At 44.7% G+C, this 19,608-nt stretch overlaps 1 protein-coding gene across 1 annotated transcript in view; it reads left to right on the top strand.

Moving 5' to 3' along the window:
- Positions 1-5,665: 5,665 nt before the first annotated feature.
- The window catches only part of SLC7A5 (solute carrier family 7 member 5), a 57,894-nt gene continuing 43,951 nt past the window's right edge, over positions 5,666-19,608 (top strand). Inside the window, exon 1 of the mRNA XM_032793753.2 lies at positions 5,666-6,287. Within this exon, the coding sequence (XP_032649644.1) occupies positions 5,675-6,287 (613 nt within the window). The 5' untranslated portion in view covers positions 5,666-5,674. The remainder of the gene's footprint in view (positions 6,288-19,608) is intronic.

The raw sequence follows: 19,608 nt of genomic DNA, 5'->3' as shown, positions 1-19,608 counted from the left end.
ACAACAGGCAGGTATCAATGTAGGACATGATGATGAAGCATAAGTTTGCAATGCGTTTTAATTAAGCAAATGTTTTTTCATCCTTAGCTGTAGCAAACTTAATTTGTGTCCCAATTAAGTATCAATCAAAGTTCAGTTTTTGTAATTAAATTAAATTCTTCGTGTAATGTAATTCCTTCCCTGATGAACCAAGGGACACACCCCACCCACGTACTTATTCTCTACATCAGTACTGACTTGGACTCTTTAATACATTCCATGGGTGGCGTATCTGATCCCACTTATCTGCTGATGCTTTAAAAACTCCCACACCCCTCTGGGTCTATGCTGGTTATGTGAGATATACGTATCTCGTGATCCTTGTAACCAATACCTGTAATCCCTCATAATTCAAGCCTGACCCCAGATGTACAGTACCTTCCCTCTTAACTTGTATACACTTAATTTTAAATATTAACTTTAATAAAAATTTTAAGCTCTTTGAACTGGTTTTTATCATCACTCTACATCACTCCACCCAGGTCTGATGAAGAGATAAGTATGCCTAGCTGACAGGATGGAGAAATACTGTGGTACTTATGCTGCTGCTAACAAGGTCCCCTGTGCACCAAAGAGGACCAGGAATAAATAGAGCAAATTTTGGATGGAGTAGCTCTCGGGACCCACTCTGAAAGCACAAGAAAGCTTTGGGCAATGGGGTAAAGGACAAACATTGTCACTGATGCAAGTGAACTGGACATGAAATTTGGGAAAAGTTTCACTCCTTAATGTAAGTGGATTAACTCCACAAGATAAGAATTTACAGTCTAAACCAATGGTAATATAAATTCAATGACAAGTGGTCCTGTTTATGTAGCTGTGTAACTAAATGTGTACATCCCTACAAAACACAATGTGCCATCTGACGTATTTACTCAGTTATTCTGGATTCTCTTAGCTAGTTTCTGGTGAAGTGTGTTATGTCTAGCTGTATATATTACAGCAGTCAGTTCATACACAAACTCCTACATTTGCAGTTCTGTAAATATTGTGCTTGGAGCAAGAAGCTGGCACACAAGATCTTGATGTGAAAGTGTTTTGTGTTTTAATTTTAAACTTGGATTTGCAGACCACCACTTATACTGATGATGGGGTTAATAGAAAATGCCAAATCCAGTTTATGGTGGGTGTTCAAAATAAACGCATTCCATCTCTGATGCTTCCTGGGGCCACCCAGGTTTGGGAGGCACCTTGCTACCACCCACCCCTTAGCATGAAGAAGTCTCAGCTGTGCCTCCCCAAATCCACTGGCCACAGACAACACAAGCAATCTCCTCTATGCCTTGCAGTCCTCTCTGTCACTCTGCAGGTTAGCAACTGGCACACCCCCCACCCTTGAGGCCTGCAAGCATCTCCCAGGAGTGTTCCAGCCCCCATTCCACTGGCTACTCTCAGGATCTGCTGCTTCCAAAGAAACGGTACCCCCCAGATTACCGGTTCTACCTCAGATCACCACTCTGTTTAATACACAGCACTTAGATATTGTTACAGTGAAATCAAGAACAGGTTTATTTAACAAAACATAGACGTTCAAAGCAATAGCCAGTGGAAGTATTGGAAACAAATGGTTACATATAAAATAACACCTATTAAAAAGCCTAGTCTTAATTAACAAGATACGCTCATAACTTGCTCACCCAAAATCCTTTCACCATGTTAGTGCCATACTGGGTGTGATGCTCTTTTCATAAGACAACCACACTGTTAGCTTGTCTCCTCAATGAAGGATCCACGGTGTCCCTTGATACCCCTAGATATGATTTAACAACCCATAGTCCTAATTCATAAACAGGACCCTGCCCTGCTGATTGTTTCTTCCTATGGCATTTATCTTGTTGATTCTTAATCACTTGATTAGCATCAGGCTCAGTATGCAAACAGACATGCGTTGTGAGGTGGACAATTCAGGTATGATCTGAAAGGAAGATAAACGTCTGTTTCACTTGCCCGAAAGGAACTTGTTCAGCATTGCTGCATAATTCTTAAATATCATCCGTACACACATTTCACAGTAATTATGATGACAAGTGGGCTAGCCACTATCTCTTGCTAGAGACCTCACATGCAAACCATTGGTGAACTATTATGCATGTATCTAGCCCACAGGATCCCTGTACAACTCTATGCACCACCTGTGACTTCTGCCAGTTGGCAAGTCCCAGGGTCACACAGCCTGTCTAAACTTACACAGAAATACTTTGCATTCAAAACCTAGTGTTCAGTAAAGAAACTGCTCTATTTTTCCCAATGCCTACACAAGCTGGCTGATTTTAAATGCACTAGATCAGGGGTGGGCAAACTACGGCCCAGGGGCCGCATCTGGCCCTTTAGACGTTTTAATCCAGCCCTCAAACGCCTGCCGGGAAGTGGGGTCTGCAGTTTGCCCTGCTCCACGTGTGCCGTGGCTCTGTGGGGCTCCTGAAAGTGGCTTCTATGTGTAGGAGCAGCCAGGGGGCTCCGTACCCTGCCTCTGCCGCAAGTGCCGCCCACACAGCTCCCATTGGCTGGCAACCACAGCCAATGGGATCTGCAGGGTTGGCGTCTGTGGATGGGGCAGTGTGCAGAGCTGCCTGGTCATGTTGCTGCATAGGAGCCGGACAGGGGGACATGCTGCCGCTTCCGGGAGCTGCTTGAGGTAAGCGCTGCCTAGAACCTGCATCTTTGACTCCCTCCAGTGCCCCAACTCCCTGTCCCAGCCCTGATCCCCTCCCACCCTCTGAACCCCTCAGTCCCACCCTCCTGCACCCCAGAACCCTCCCACCCACACTCCTGCCCCAGGCCAGAGCCCCATCCAGCACCCTGAACTCCTCATTTCTGCCCCCACCCCAGAGCCCGCATCCCCAGTCGGAGCCCTCCCACTCACCAACCCCCAATTTCGTGAGCATTCATGGCCTGACATACAATTTCCATACCCAGATGTGGCCCTCAGGCCCAAAAGTTTGCCCACCCCTGCACTAGATAGAGCTATATTTAATTTAAAGGTGTGCAGGTCAAGTCAGGTTTTGTCAAAAAATTTTTTTTACAAACAACATTAGTATGAATATCTTCACTCAATTGTTCAGAACACTCCATTATTATTAGAAATAATGTTTCTCTAGTATTTGCAATCCAATTTTTGCAGTATCCTACTTCTGTATGAAAACTAGAAAGTGAAAATGATTGTCTTCTATGATTACGGTAATATATACATAAAATTGTCTATAAACAAAACTGAAAATATCAAGTTTAATTTAATTGTCCAAGGATAATGAAGCGCAAAAGTAAACAAACACCACAAATAGTGAAAAATAAATTTGATTTTAGAATTCTTTGTTTAATAATCTAAGGAAACGGTCAAGATTTCTTCAACTTTTATTAAGATTTTCAAAAGTACCTATTAAATACTTCATTTTTTGAGTACCCAACTTAAAAGAACCTGATTTTAAAAGGTGATGTGCACCCTTTCACTGGAAATTGAGCCCATTTCAAGTGTTGCAGGTAGCACATCAAAAAATTGAGGCACCCAAAATCAACAGTCACCTTTGAAAACCTTCTTTTAAAAATAATGAGGTGTATCAGTTTTGTATACAGTCAGCAAGTTGACATGTAACATGACCATTGTAATTTCACTGCAAATTGTGATAGGTGCATATACATTAAATGATTCCAGAAGTCTGGCTGGTGCAATGGTAATCTCGTTCTAATTTTTTTCCAAATGTGCATAATCAGAGTTGTGCGTAAATCCTTGTTTAAATAATGTAATTTTTTTTAAACAGTCATGGTTCAAAGACCACTAGATGGCACATTCTGACAATGCAATATTTTGTTTCTTGTTTCCAGTGAAGATAAACGCTCTAAGAAAATGACTGGGGAAACCATAACACAATTTGAGAGTGAGATTTTGCAAACATTTGTGCAGGTGAGTAACTTGATACATGTGAGTTGTCCCAATAACAGACTTATTCACTTGCACAAGTGTTAATAGAGTCTGACACTAAAAGTTGGAAATTATATTTAAAAATAAAAGTTAAATAACCTCTCCAGGAAAATATTGACTTTAGTGGTAGCTAAAGTTAGTGTTTTACAAGCAAGCCCCTTGACATTAGTGCCAACACTTAAGCATGTGTGTAAGGGGACACTCATGAGCCGAGGGCTCTTCCAGTGATTAAGGTACTGAGAGACCAAGGTTCAAGTCCACAGACTTCTTGTGTGAGCTCAGACAAGCCAGTTATCCTCTCTGGGTAGGTCTACACAGCCTGCAGTAGCTGGTGCTCTACAAATAGCTGTGTAGACAGCTCTTGGAGGGGCTGACACTGGATTTTGAGTTCTAAAGCCCACCCCCGCCTTAGGTTTCAAGTTGGAGCTCTAATCCACTACAACTTCAAAAAGCCACTATTTTTAGAGTGCTAGCAGAAGCCCCACAAAGGCAAGCCTATCCATCCAGGCTGTGGGTACCCTAAGGGTCTCTGTTCCCTATCTGTAAAACAGGGATAAGAGCAGGACCCCTGCCTCAGGGATGTGGTGAGACAAATCTGATAAAGGTTGTTAGTCACTCAGATACTACAGGGAGGGAGCCAAATAAGATAAGTAATACCATGTAATACCATGTCCAGAGTGGGCCTAGTTAGTAAGTAAAGTTATACATCTGCTTAAGGAAGGGTGGGATTAATGCTTGGGAAACTGATCAGAAGCACTGGCCAACAGAAGGAATAGGGAAGGGATGGACTGATGCGCTAGTCCTGGACGTTAGGACTGGTCAAGCTGTAAGAGCAGGACCTTGGTCTATAAATTATAAAGATGTTCGTCAGTAAAGCCAGGGCGGGGCATAGGTACTTTTGAAAGCAGTTTGTGGGAGAGCCTGGTGTCAGTTGATTTATGGCGTGGTTTCTTGCCTGCTAAGGTAGCCAGGTGGCTGAGAGATCGCCACCCCTGCTCTCTTCTCCGCTCCGCCTTCCTCCCGCCAGACCGGGGTTAGCTGCCGCGTCCGGCCGCTGTTCCGCTGCAGGCAGGGAGCGCAACCGCTGCCGTGTTTAAATAATCTGCAGCTAAAACGCCCCCGCCCCGCACGGATTGCAGGGGCGCCGCGGCCCCCTCCCTCCCCTGCAGCCCAGCGCCCCCTTTCCGCGCCGAGCTCCGGCTGGGGGGTCCCCGCAGGGCTGCGGGTAATGCCCGACCCAGGCGCAGCCGCAGCCCCCCGGGAAGGGACAAGCACGTGCTCGCCCTGCAGGGGCTGCCCCAGCCCCGCCCCGGCCGCCCCTTCTCTCCGCCCCCCCGCGTGCGATGCCGGGTCTTGCTTCCGCCTCCCGGCTCATAAAGAGGAGACAAAAAGGTGCCGGCGGCTGCCAATCCCGGGCACCCGCAGCCGCGTGTCGCAGCGCGGCCCGCGCTCCCGCTGCCCGCTACCTGCCGCCCGCCCCGCCCAGCCGCCGCGCGCCGAGCCCGGCCCTTGTTCCCCACGCGGCCTAGCCCGAGACCCCGGCCGCCGGTCGCTCCACGCGGCACGCTTCCGCGCGCCGGACCGCCTGCCGGGTGCCAAGCGGCCGGCTCCGGGCCGGGGGTAGCTGCTCCTCGCGCCGGTCTCTGCATCCTCCGTAAGCGCGCACGTTCCCCGGGCTCCGGCAGCCTCAGCGCGCAGCGGCGCCCGCCTTCCCGGGCCATGTCGGGCAGCGGCGGGGTGAAGAAGCGGAGCTCGGCCGCCTCCTCCTGCTCGGCGCTGGAGGAGGAGCGGCAGGCGCGGGAGAAGATGCTGGAGCCGGCGGGGCCCGGCGGCGGCGGGGCCCATGAGAACGGTTGCGCCGGGGCGCTGGCCACGTGCGCCCCGCTGGCCGCGGAGCTGGGCCCCCCGGGCGGCGGGGACGCCGTGGCGCTGAAGCGCTCCATCACCCTGGTCAACGGCGTGGCCATCATCATCGGCACCATCATCGGCTCGGGCATCTTCGTGACCCCCACCGGGGTGCTGAAGGAGGCCGGCTCCCCGGGGCTCTCGCTGGTGGTGTGGGCCGCCTGCGGGCTCTTCTCCATCGTGGGCGCCCTGTGCTACGCCGAGCTGGGCACCACCATCTCCAAGTCCGGGGGAGACTACGCCTACATGCTGGAGGTGTACGGCTCCCTGCCCGCCTTCCTCAAGCTCTGGATCGAGCTGCTCATCATCCGGCCTTCCTCCCAGTACATCGTGGCCCTGGTCTTCGCCACCTACCTGCTCAAGCCCCTCTTCCCCAGCTGCCCGGTGCCTGACCAAGGGGCCAAGCTGGTGGCCTGTCTCTGCATCCGTGAGTATCTGCTGCTTTCCAGCCAGCTCTGTCACCTCTGGCTGCAAATGCTCCCTCTAGAGCCACCCCGAAGCTGCCCCCTTCCGCTAGCTTCCCTTGTATTCTGTTGCCCCATCTGGCTCCCTCCCCTTAGCCCCGAGCTCTGTTACTGGCCCATGTGGCTTCACTAAACTTAACTGTGTCTTCTGTTGCATCTCATCGCTCTCTGGGGGACAAAGTGATCCCAGCCCTCACTTGTGCTGTCTTCTCCTTTAGCACCCTGGCCACCTGCCCTGTGTTCTCTGTTTTGTGAAGGGACACCAACCTCCAGTCTGGTTTGAGCAGAAAGCTCTAATCAAGATGCTTAAACGGAAAAAGCCACCACACAGGCTCCTTGGCATCCCCCTTTCTGAAATGACTTCCGGAAGTGGCCTTGGAGCACAGCATGTAACAGGTGCAGTGCATGTCCCGTCTGTGCCTAGGGCTGAGAGGTCTGGTCTCATTATCCAGGAGCATTATGAGGATAAAATCTATTCATAATGGCAAGGCACTTGGATGCCCTGGGTGATACAGTGCTTCTATCACTCTGATAGTCTGCGCTAGGAGGGGTATCAGTTGAGTGCAGCTGAACTGGTGCTGAAAGCAGTTTCGCTGTAGACAAGAGCAAACTGTTTTCAGCACCATTTCTGAAAGAGTGATTAAACTGCTTCTTGGCTTCCAGTAGACCTCCTTCAGCTGCACCTGATGCTGTCACAGGGTGCTTCTTCCTCCGGTAGACCAGGCACATGGGGGTAAGGGTGATGTCTGACATTACCCTGCTAAATCGAGGACTGTGCTATCCGCATCAGCAGCCTGAAGTTTTCCCTACTGCTGAAATCGAGACAATTTTCTTCCCCCACATCCACTGTCTTGAAGTCTGCAGCTTTGCCAAAATCTAGGAACAGTTCCCTTTGCTCCATTAAATGGGATGTTACTCTGACTTCCATACCTCTCAGCCTAGGGCCACTTTCCTCCTTGGTTCCAGTACCACTTGATCAGTGTTTGACCCTGTAGTTCACTTCTAGATCCTCTCCTAATAGTAAGAGGAATATTTGGGTTTATTTTGGAATAGGTTTTTCTTGCATGTGGGTTTTTTAGCTCTTATGTGGTGCTTTTCATCCCTAGTTCTCAAAGCACCTTACAAAGAAAGTCAGTCACTCACCTTCACAATTGGGTTACCTGTGTATTTTTTTTAAGGTTTTGGAGAGGATTCTAGTTATTTGGGGTGTCTAAATGGACTGTGTTTATGCTAGACTCCTGTACCATTTGAGGATCACTAGCCATTGAAAGGTGCAGCATTTGGGCATTATGGAAGGGGACGGTCTCTGTGAATTCATTCATACACAAGCTGCCTTATTCCTTCTCAAGCACCTTGCAAAACTGGCTTGTCTGGCAAGTCAGGTTGTAGATTGTGCAAATCAGTTTTTCACATTGTCTGAACATTTGACATTTCTCAGCTGGTGGCTAAATTGTGAAGAGTGTCAAGATTAGTGGAAGCCATGGCCACATGCTCTCCCGCAGCCCCCTGGATCTAATTTTGTAATAAACTAGATTGAGGTATGTACGTCACGGGTGATATAGGTAGAAGTGTCATCTCCCTGAGAATAAGAAGCTTCAGACAACAGTTCTTTTGATTTTGCTCAAATTGGAATCAAGCATCTTTTGCACTAGTGGCCTTGATGTCAATATGCACTATGTTTTATGCTGCAAATGATACCCCCAAGAGTCTGTGCATATATTGTGTTCAGTTATTTGCTTTGCTTAATTATACGAGTTTTAGAGTAATGTAAATACAGATTCTTTGATTACTTATGCTGAATCATTGCAGGGTTGAGTCTGAGAGTTGAGTGCTGTATGTGTAAACGGTTTGGTTTTTTTTTTTTTTTTGGAGGGGGTTATAATTTCATTTTGGGGTGGGATATTTTTAGCAATTTTTTATTTTTATAAAGATATCCCAAAAACTGAGGTGTTTTTCCAGGGCTTTCTTTTTGTATATACTGTAATGAGTAATCTCTTTGTAATGTTCCATGGTGTGCCAAACCGTACCATATTAGAGTGGAGTCTGCATGGCCAATTAATGGGCAACACATTGCGTGCTTTCGATTAATCGATTCCAACACCAGAAGGGACCACTGTGGTCTCTCATCTGACCTCCTGTGTAGCACAGGACATAGAACTTTCCCAAAATAATTTCTAGAGAATGTCTCTTAGAAAAACATCTGATCTTGATTTAGAAATCACACTCCCATAATCCACATTACCGCTCCGTGTAGACTAGCGCTTGGGTACTACTAGCCATGACCGGTGTTTTCCATATTTATTGGGTAAACACGGATTTGTTTTGTTTTTTTTGTCAGAGGAGTGTTTATTGTTTAAAATCAGAAGCCCTACTCAGGTAGTAATACCGCTTAAAATTTCTCATTGTCAAAGCCCTGTACATTAATTAGATCTCCCAGCACCCTGTAAGTTAAGGTAACTATCCTCATTTTTCAGATTAGGAAACAGACGCAAAGAGTGAAGTGACTTGCCCAAGGCTGCAGCCTGTGTTCAGTGATAGAGCAGGGATGATAACATAGGCTCTCCAGCGCACTAGCCCAGCAGTTCTCAACCTTTCCAGACCACTTTACCTCTTTCAGGAGTCTGATTTGTTTTGCGTACTCGTAACACAAGAACCAGGGGTCACCAAATGAAATTAATAGGCAGCAGGTTTAAAACAAACCAAAGGAGGTATTTTTTCACACAATGCACAGTCAACCTGTGGAATGCCTTGCCAGAGGACATTGTGAAGGCCAAGACTATAACGGTTAAAAAAAGAACTAGATAAGTTCCTGGAGGATAGGTCTATCGATAGCTATTAGCCAAGATGGGCAGGGATGGTGTCTCTAGCCTCTGTTTTCCAGAAGCTGAGAATGGGTGACAGGGGATGGATCAGTTGACGATTATCTGTTCTGTTCATTCCCTCTGGGGTGCCTGGCATTGGCCAGGATCCTGGGCTAGATGGACCTTTGGTCTGACCCAGTATGTCTGTTCTTATGTACTCCAAGTTTCACCTCACTTAAGGCTACAGGCTTACAAAATCAGACATAAAAATATGTAAGTGTCACAGCGCACTATTACTGAAGAACAGCTGACTTTTTTTCTCATTTTTTATAAATCAATTGGAATATAAATATTATATGGTAATTATACTTGCATTTCAGTAAATAGAGCAGTATAAACAAGTAATTGTCTGTATGAAATTTTAGGTTGTACTGACGTCACTACTGCTTTTTACGTAGCCTGTTGTAAAACTAGGCAAATATCTAAATGAGTTGATGTATTGCCTGGAAGACCTCTGCGTACCCTCAAGGGTACACGTACCCCTCGTTGGGACCCACTGCTCTAGCCTGCTTTGCTTCTCTAATGGGTAGTACTAATGTGTTCTAACTGTTCTTCTTGCACAGTAGATTAGAAGTAATGGTTTTCCTGGAGCAGAGTTCAGTCTTGGACATCTAGTACAAAATGCTATGGGAAAGAACTTGCTAGTTCTTCAGATCTGCGTCATTTCCACGTGTTGCTTCTTTAAGCTTTATTTTTTCCCTTAGGGTACTGTTCTGTTTATACTTTGGGTTGAATCCTTGCATATGTCTTTTTTTTTTTTTTTTTTTTTTTTTTTTCCCTTTAAAAGATTACTTTGTCATCCAACACATCTAGTAGTGAACTTTTCTCTCCTGCTAGTTTCTGCACCTTTGATTTCTGGAATTGCTTGTTTGCTGTCAGGGTGCCAAAACCTGTAGGTATAATAGAAGGTGGGTTTTATAATTTTGGTCTGAGGAATTAACAAGTGAAAGCTACTGTGTGATTTCCTCACAAGCCAGTTTGTTAAATGTTTGCACTGAGAGCTCAGTGTTGCAGTGAGATTTTTTTCAAAAGAGTTTAGGTTATGAGAAATTTGGTCTTTGGACAGACATGTTGGAGACATTAACAAATATCCCAAAGAGGAGGTTGTCTTGGGAAGTAAGATAGGAATCCATGTGCTTGTTCTGAAGTGCTAATGTCTTGCTGTAGAGCTAAAGCCTGTTCGCTGGTCTTGAACTGCGTTGGCTCCAAAGACCTTAAACTCATTTTTCATAAAGTTTGCCTTTCGGCAGGCAGTGAAATTGGCCATTCACGCACTTGTGGCTGGAGGACCTTGATATACTGGTTCTGAACCCCCAGAGTCTCCCCAATCAGAATGTTAGTGGTGTTGAGTAAGGAAACTTGAAGGAGAGATGACTCAATAAACAGTTTTAAATTGGGAATTGGATATGTTACTGTTAGGACGCTAAACATGCTGTGTAAGGTAGTCACTTTACATATAACTAAATAGAGGAGGGGTTCTCAAGCTTTTTTTACTGGCGACCCCTTTCACATAGTGAGTCTGAGTGCAACCCCCACCCCCATAAATTAAAAACTTTTTTTTTATATTTAACACCATTATAAATGCTGGAGGCAAAGCAGGGTTTAGGGTGGAGGTTGACAGCTCATGACCCTCCGCCATCCATGTAATACCCTCACGACCCCCTGAGGGGTCCCGATCCCCAGTTTGAGAACCCCTGAAATAGAGGTTCTCTACAACTAGGATTGTAATCCACACATTATTATCCATTGAATTCCTGATTTCCTACCTCACATGTTTATGAGAATAGATCAATAAAAGTAAATAACAGAGCTCACGACAACCAAATTCCGCCATTGCAGAACTGGTTAAATTATTCATCACAAGTGTAGGTCATTCTTCTGTTCATGATTTGTTTGCAAACCAACCTGGTGCTGCTTATTGGAAGAATTTACTAGATAATTTGGAAGAACAATTTTCGGCCTGCGGGGTTGTGCAAGAATTGATCCTTTGACGATTTATAATGTGTGGTAGGTCACCAAATCCCATGGTGTTTCTTCTCCCTGATCGGATGACTGTACCTCCTAAAACAGGAATAATAAATAGCAACCAAAGCATGTCTGGTAAAACCTTCTGGACAAAAATTGTGCTAAAATTCGCGCAACTTTCAGGACTTGTGGGTAGCAAATCTGATCCCACATAAATCAAATTCACCTCAAATTCTTTTGTTGCTATTACTGCAAGAGTGTCGTGTATGTACGTTTCATTCTGTCTTTACTGCCAGTAAAGGGTTGTTGTTCCGGGCAGCAGAGGATATCGCTAGAGCGCAGGGTATCGTAAAGGTTATGCTTGGTACGTTTCTTTTGAAAACTGCCCCTGTACTACTTCTGTTTCTTTCTTTCTTTCTTTTTTTAATGTCTTGTAATGTGCCAGATTCTCCATATTGAAAATTTCTGCTTACTCCAGTCAGCTGTCACTTGTGTAACACATCTTTGATGTTTTTAATAAAGATTTTTAGAAGATATAAAACAATGACAGGAATACATCAACGCACCTAGTATGCAGCGCAGGAGTACAAAGTCACACAGTTTTCACAAAATGACATTTTCACATTTGTTACTTTCACTCAAAGTCTGCGTGTGTTTAAGTGCATAGAGCTCTTCCATTGTAAGGAATATAGAACTTAGCTGAATATCTCAAGAGGTAGAAAAAATGTTATGCCAGTTTTAAAGTGGCTCTAACTCTGGCGTTGTCTACACGAGCACTTTTGTCAGTAAAACTTTTGTCGGGGGGGTGTGTGTGTGTGTGTGAGAAAATAACATGCTTCCAACCAACATAAGTTTAATCGGCAAAAGTGCTGGTGTAGATAGTGCTATGTCAGTGGGAGGTGCTCTCCTGTCAACATAGCTACCGCCACTCATTGGAGTTTATGCTGGTTTAGTTAGACTGGTGGGAGAGCTCTCTCCTGCCGGCATAGAGCGGCTACATGGGAGACCTTACAGTGGCACTGCTGTACTAGTAGAATGGCGCCGCTGTGAGGTTTGTAATGTAGACATAGCCTAAGTCAGGTTAATTACTTCCCTAAAGTGGTTTAACAAGGAGGTGGCAGAGTAGGAGGTACAATCCAGGAGTCCTGACTGCAATACCTTGCCCTAATCAGAATCAGTAACTGTAAACTTAGGATCACAGTTGTTTTACATCAGTGGTTCCCAAACTGTGGGGTGTGCCCCCCTAAGGGGGTATGGAGGAATGTTTGCCGGGGGATATGCACAGCAGGGCCTGGGCCAGCAGGGAGGGAACACCACCCAGTTCCACCCCCTGCTGTAGCACCGCTCCACCCCAAACCCAGACTCGGCCACAGCATCACTCCGTCCCCTGCTCCTTCTCCAGCCCAGCTCTGTCCTTATTCCCTCTCTGCCCCCAGCTCCTCCTTCAGCCCCAATTCCTCGGCTGAGCCCACTGTGCAGTGATAGAGAGGGGACATGGACAGATTCCATTACTGGTGCGGGGGGGAGGTGGCAGGAAAAGTTTGGGCACCACTATTTTAAATGCTAGCTTCCTCACACAGAAACATCTTGAAACTTATGTCCCCACAGACTCCATTCCCAGTTTACATGGCCTACTGTATATGCTTTATATACGTCTGGTTGTATAAAACAACCTTTTAACTTCCACTTAAATTATTTTCAACAAAGTACTTGAAATCACAGTTTTCTGCTCAGCTTTTCTTTTACTGTTACTGCTTTTATACAGACTTCTGTTTTCGCGTTCAAGGTCAAGAATAAAACAATGACTGTTTCTTTGTCTCTTAAATTATTTTGTCACTCATTAATTACCTACGTTAATCTCCTATAATCCAATGACAAACTCTGCTGCTGCCAAAACTGTAGCAATCATCTTGTACGTAGACTTTTCAAACTCCCTTTCCTTCCCCTGCAAATAACATAGCAGGCATCCCATTTAATGCAAGAACATCACTGAGTTAAAAGATCAATTACTTTTCATCTGTCTTTTTTTCTGTAAAGAATCTAATAATTGAGGAATTTGCAGCAGTCCATGCAGAGCTGCACTGCATGGGATGACACATGGAGTAGATGAGAGTTATGGATGTTACTAGCTGCTGTCCTCACAGATGAGTTTAAGAGTCAGCATTCTGTTATAAACCCTGATTCAGCAAAAGATTTATACACCTGTTTGTAAGTGTTATGCTGAGTCATGGCCCAAGCCTAGAAGAAGGTGAATATTCAATGGCAGCCTTTCAGCTGAAAACTATACTTGCTATGGAACAGGTGTGTTTATATCATACAAGCGTGATGCTTCGTTAACTTCACTGTAAGCAACAGACCAAATAACCAACCGCCGGATTGCAAACTCATTTGGTATTCAGTCAGTGGACAGGCACAAAATAAGTATTCCGCTGGTCCATCTTGGGTGGGTTTATTCTGCACCATGGATGTTCAGAATTAAGTTGCCCCTGCAAGGATGGCTTGATGCTTTGAAAAGTAATATTAGCTACTGACAGCAGCAGAGCTGAGACTAGACAGGGCTAGGTATAAAAAAGGGAAGCGAAGGAGGACCCAGGTAGCACAGCTTGCAATTGTTGGCACCTTTGTGACTTGGTTTCCCCAAAAATATCCCATTACATTTTATTGCATTTAAATGCTGTGTGTTTTCAGCAGAGTCCTTCAGGATTTTGATTTCTAAACGTCTCATGAATTTGGAAAGACTTTTCCAGAGAAACCCACCAGGATCCCTCTCAGCGACTTCAGCTGGGGGATTTCAGACATTCCAAGGGTCCCATGGTCAAACAAACTGAGCATAATGGAGTAGACTGTTGCCAACTAGCACAGGGAGCTGATTCCTGGCTCTCTGCAATGCAGGCTAAGTAGCATGATTCAGGCTGAAACCTATTTGGATTTTTTCATAAAGTCCATGACCCTGAATTTGTTGCTTGATGCTACAGTGCAGCCACCTTCTCAAGGATTTCTGCTGAAAATGAGAATTTGGAGACTGCATGAGAAGTAGCCCAATCTTGAAGATAAAGGTGGTTTCGTAGATATGGAAATAAAACTTCTGTGCTTTTAAGAATGGGGTCAAAATAAGGGAAGCATTCAGTCTGAATAAAACTTCATGAAATCCTGAAGTTTCTCACTTGATCTGATTATTGTTTGTTGTCTGCCACCCCCTGTTCTTTTATTCAAACTTCACCTGGCTTGATTTCCAAACCAATCCAAAAATTCTCCTGCCATTAATGTACACATTGATACAAATCAAACAGGTGCATGAATGACATTGTTGTCTGAAATTGCAAAATGCTTATCTGCAGCCAAAGCAGCCATCTTGAATTCCTAATGGCAATAGTGAAAATTGTGTGCCAGATGAGACATAATTTTTTTGGCACATCTGATGCTTTGCCCACCTACTTGATGTGGGTTGAGGATCAGTAAGCTAATCCCAACACAGCACTTTGTACATATAAAACCCTATTAACAATGCTAAGTTGTATTATCTTCCACTTAAACTTTTAAAAAAAATATTAACTTTTTAACTTAAATCAGATTTGCCTTTTTCAAGTTATGAGAGTGTGGAGGAATTCCCCCTGCCCCTCACCCTTTATGGGTCAGACTCTGCTTTAAGGATGGCCACCTCTTAATCACCTACCACCACCCACTGGAAAAAAAACAAACGTGATTCTCTAACCAATGAGCCAAACTAGTTGGCAACTGTAGTGATCCATTTACAAGGATCAATCGGCTCTAATACTTATGCTTCTACGATACTATATTGCCTTTGTTCTGTTCCTAGATGTTCTGGTGATAAAGACATTTTGTTCTGTGTGCTGTAGAACTCTTGGTCACACTTTTTTTAGGCAGTACAAATGCTGTGACTACTGCAGCATAAGTGCTTGCTGTGCTGGTTTGCCCAGCTCAGAAGATGCTGGAAATATTTGCTTCTTATTGTCACAGAATTACAAAATCCGTGAGTGTGCTGAGAAATTATCAGCAGATATTTCCAGTTACACAGGGCATGTGTGTCATACATTCTTGAAAAGTGAGTGAGCACTTGCATCATGCAGTTTGAAAGGCAGCTGTCAGTTATTCAGTCCTCCATTTTAGGATCCATCTCTTGTCAGTGCTATTGGATAGTGTATGTTTAAATATGAAGATGCAACCTCTTTCCAGTGTCTGAATAGATGGAAAGAAAACTTTCAGGTGCTTCTCAACTGCCCCATCAGAGCTGCAGCTCCAGGAGGATGCGAAGAGTCCAGCCCCTCAGTGTAATGTAGAGGATGATATTGTTGAGGAAGTATGATGTGCAGCCAGTGAATGCCCATGCTGCTGGTATCTGTGGTATAGCTGGTGAGGATTCTTTCTCCGAAGGCTGACCCATATTATCAACAGAGTATGGATTCATGAGGACCTACCGGTGACTGGTGCTGTGGGATTATGCTCCCACTTTGGAAAGGGAAGGGTGATGCTCTGGTGTGTTCCAGTCACCACATCATCACTTTGCTTTCCATTCCAAGCAAAATGTTCATGCCGCCATAAGCAATCTACACTATCTACAGCAAACCGTGTGTCTGGCCAGTCAGTCAATTACAGAGCAGATTTTTACCATTAGACAATTTATTGGAAAAACCCAAAGAAGAGTTTTGGCACAGGAAGGATGAGGGGCGTATAGTCTTCATTGATTTACAAACTGCATTTGACTCTGATCATTGTTCCTTTTGGTTCTGCTTGCAAGCTGCTAGTGTGCCTGGAAAGCTCCTTGACATTCTTGTAGAAATGCACCATCGATGTGAGAGCTGTGTCGGCTTAGACACTAGGATGTCCAGCTGGTTGGAGTAAAACAGCAGTGTCCCACCTGGCTACATGGCTGCCTTCATCGGTTCAATGCTGCTGTTGACCAAATGATGGAAGCTGCCAATAGCCGCATACCGGGAGTGGTACTGTATGACTTCTGCATTAACAGATCTGAAATGTGCAGATAACACAGATGTAGTCACATACTCACAATTTCATCAGTGCCCTGTGCATATGTTTACGGAAGAAGCAAGTAAATTTGGTCCGCATGTCAACTAGAAGAAGACCCAACTCGTAAAAGCGGCTGATGCACCTCTACCGCTACCCCTTGTAATCGATGGACAAAAAATTGAATTTGCCAACATATTGGTGTGTCTTTGTTTCATTGTCACCAAGGAGGGAGGTTGCCTTGCTGATGGAAAAACTTCACAGATGACTTTCTACATGCTGGAGAGAAGTCATGTCTTCTGACCTTGCTCGCCTTAGCCTTTACATAGAGCAGGCTTCAACATTAGCAGGAGAACGGACTCTCCGGAAGCAGGTGATCCAATGTGTGTGCTCTATGCTCCATGAGAGGGAGAATTAATGAGCGGATGACTCTTTCTTGTGCTGGTGGCTTTTCTTCTATTCTTTCTCTGTTGGCCTGGTGACTGTTAGTCATTTGCATCCTTCCTTCTCACTTGCAGTTCAGATGCACCTACTCCCGCTTCCTTTCCCCACCACCCCAGGTAAGAATAGATGCCCAGGGTTGTACATGCTGGTAGAAACAGCCCTTGGAGCTGCACTTTGGTCTTTGGCAAATAGATTATCCTACTACTTTATACTATTTTTTTATACTATTATACTATGTTTTCTCCCTAACTTGTAAATAGCATGTGTGTGGGAATTATTTATCCTTCTTTTATACAACAACATTGCCCTTGGGTTTCTGACATTGCAGGGAAATGTTTCCTTATTTATTTAAAGAAAAGCTGCATTTCTGTTTAATTTAAATGTCTTGTCCCTTCTCCCTCCACCTCAGTTCTGTGTTTAAATTAAAAATTTGAATCTCTCTGGTGTGATACAGCATGGCCAGAGGGCAGCATAAGAGCATTAGCAGGGGGCCTTATTCCCTGCCAAGGGAGGAAGGTTTGCTTTAGATTAACTAGAACAGCTGTGGCCAATTAGAGCACCTGACTTCACTTAGAGCACCTGACTCCAGTCATGGGATATAAACCCCTGCTTCAGTCAGACAGGGGTGGTAGTTGAAGGAGAAAGGTTGGCTTGGAGTAGAGTGCAGATTGCAGAAGAGAAGAGTTTGTCCAGAGAGAAATAGAAGGTTTGGAGGAGTGCTGCGGTGGATTGGGAAGCCCAACAGAAACCCTAGGTAAGGGGCACCAGGCTTGTATAGAAGAGAGGCGAGAAGCCCTTCACAAGCTGACGGGTATGAGAGGGAAGTAACCCAGGGGAAGAAACCGCTAGTCAAGTGGTTCACCACAACCCCAGGGCCCCTGGGTTTGGACCTGGAGTAGAGGGCGGGCCCAGGTCCCTCCCTCTCCACTCCCCTCCTCCAAGGACACTAGGGGAGTGATTAAGAACTAGTTCAGAGGCAAGCAATATCGCCCTGAACCTACCCCAGAGAAGAGAAAGCGCGAGACCCAGAGAACAGTACCGGCAATTTGCCACACTGGTTTTAGGATGTACATCTGTTGCCATTGCATTGATTATGATGTCACAAATCTGGTCCTGTGAATTCACAGCCAGAGGAGCAACTGGGTGAGAGAGAGGCTGGTTTTAAACATCAGTATGTTTAACAAGGAGGGAGAATGGTAAAGAACAACCAATGATCCAATTCTAATACTAGTGGATCATCTCTGAACTGAAGTATCTGAAAGTTGCCCTTTCTAGTGTACAAGTCTGTCAGTATTTGTCAATAATTTCCATGTGTTACTCCTGTTTGAATCTCCAGGAATCCATTTCTATTTAAACATAAGTCTGTTGAAACTCTGTCAGTGCTATCTAGAGTGTAAAAACAGAGAACAAATTCCCTTTGTTTATAATTAATGGAGGGGGTAAGAAAAATGAAACAAGTGATTCTGTCGAAAGTGGGCATCAGGCTAACGGGTCTTTTTTTTTTTTTTTTTTTTTACAATATGCACCAGTGTTTCACTGGCTGTAGTGCATGCAGAGCTGACCAGGTGAAAGAATAGATCTGTTAAATGACAACACTATCTTGACCTCAAACTATAAAACTCTTCCCAGAGCAACAGACTGTTCTCCAGGAAACGAATCCAATTGAGGACTTACTAGTGTCCATGTTTACTGGACCTGGGTTTGATATAGAGAGCAGGTTTCCCAATGTTTACAAAAAAATAATGATCTGTATGAAACCATCTCCATTTGTCACTTTCACCTCACCCTAGGATTGCCCTGCATGCCTGTGATTCCAGTCTGGCTGGGTTCCCTCTGTGAATTTAAAGTGCTATTGTCTGGGCAGCAACAGTCTTTGTTCCTGACTGGGAAAGTGAGTTGTCTCTATCTGGCTGAGTTCTGGTCAAAGGTGCTGACTTGCCTGCCCCAGAGACTGAATTTCTCTGTCTAAAGAAGGTAAGAGGACACTCATTGCCAACTCTCTTACATAAGAACGGCCACATTGGATCAGACCAGTGGTCCACCTAGCTCAGTATCCTGTCTTCTGACAGTTGCCAGTGCCAGGTGCTTCAGAGGTAATGAACGGAACAGGGAAGTTATTGAGTGATCCATCTCCATCATCCAGTCCGGTCAGTCCGATAAAAGATATTACCTCACCCACCTTGTCTCTCCAATCCCAGCTTCTGACACCCAGGAGTTCAGGAACAACCACACTGTGAAGTTGCATTCCTGAGCATCCTGGCCAATTAGCCATCGATGGACCTATTATGCATGAATTTATCTAATTCTTTTTTGAATCCACGTATACTTTTGGTCTTTATGACATCATCTGGCAACAAGTTCACAGTTGACTGTGCATTGTACGAAGAAGTACTTCCTTTTGTTTGTTGTAAACCTGCTGCCTATTAATTTTTTGGGGTAACTCCTGGTTCTTGTCTAATGTGAAGGGTTAAGTAATGTTTCCCTGTTCACTTTCTGCACATCATATATTGCTTCTTAATTATCTCTGTTCTAAGCTGAACGGTCCTAATCTTTTTAATCTCTCTTTGTACACAAGCTGTTCCATACCCTTAATTATTTTTGTTGCCCTTCTCTTACTTTTTCCAATTCTAAAACATCTTTTTTTGAGATGAGGTGACCAGACATAGTATTCAAGATGTGAGCGTACCATGGATTTATATAGTGGCATTATGATATTTTCCATTATCTATTCTAATGGTTCCTAATATTGTTAGCTAATTTAGAACCCATAATTTTGTATGTATAACTGGGATTATTTTTTCCAATGTGCATTACTTTGCATCTCATCTGGACACTTTGTTGTCCAGTCGTCTAGTTATGTAATTCTTCGCAGTCAGCTCTGGACTTAACTCTCGAGTATTTTTGTTATCATCTGTAAACTTTGCCACCTCACTATTTCCAGATGACTTGTGAATATGTTGACAGCACAGGTCCTACTATAGATCCTTGGGGTACCGCACTATTTACCTCTTTCCATTGTGAAAACTGACCA

The sequence above is a fragment of the Chelonoidis abingdonii genome, chromosome 19 (assembly GCF_003597395.2).
Source record: "Chelonoidis abingdonii isolate Lonesome George chromosome 19, CheloAbing_2.0, whole genome shotgun sequence".
NCBI lineage: Eukaryota > Metazoa > Chordata > Testudines > Testudinidae > Chelonoidis > Chelonoidis abingdonii.
This window is presented reverse-complemented; position numbering and strand designations above follow the sequence as displayed.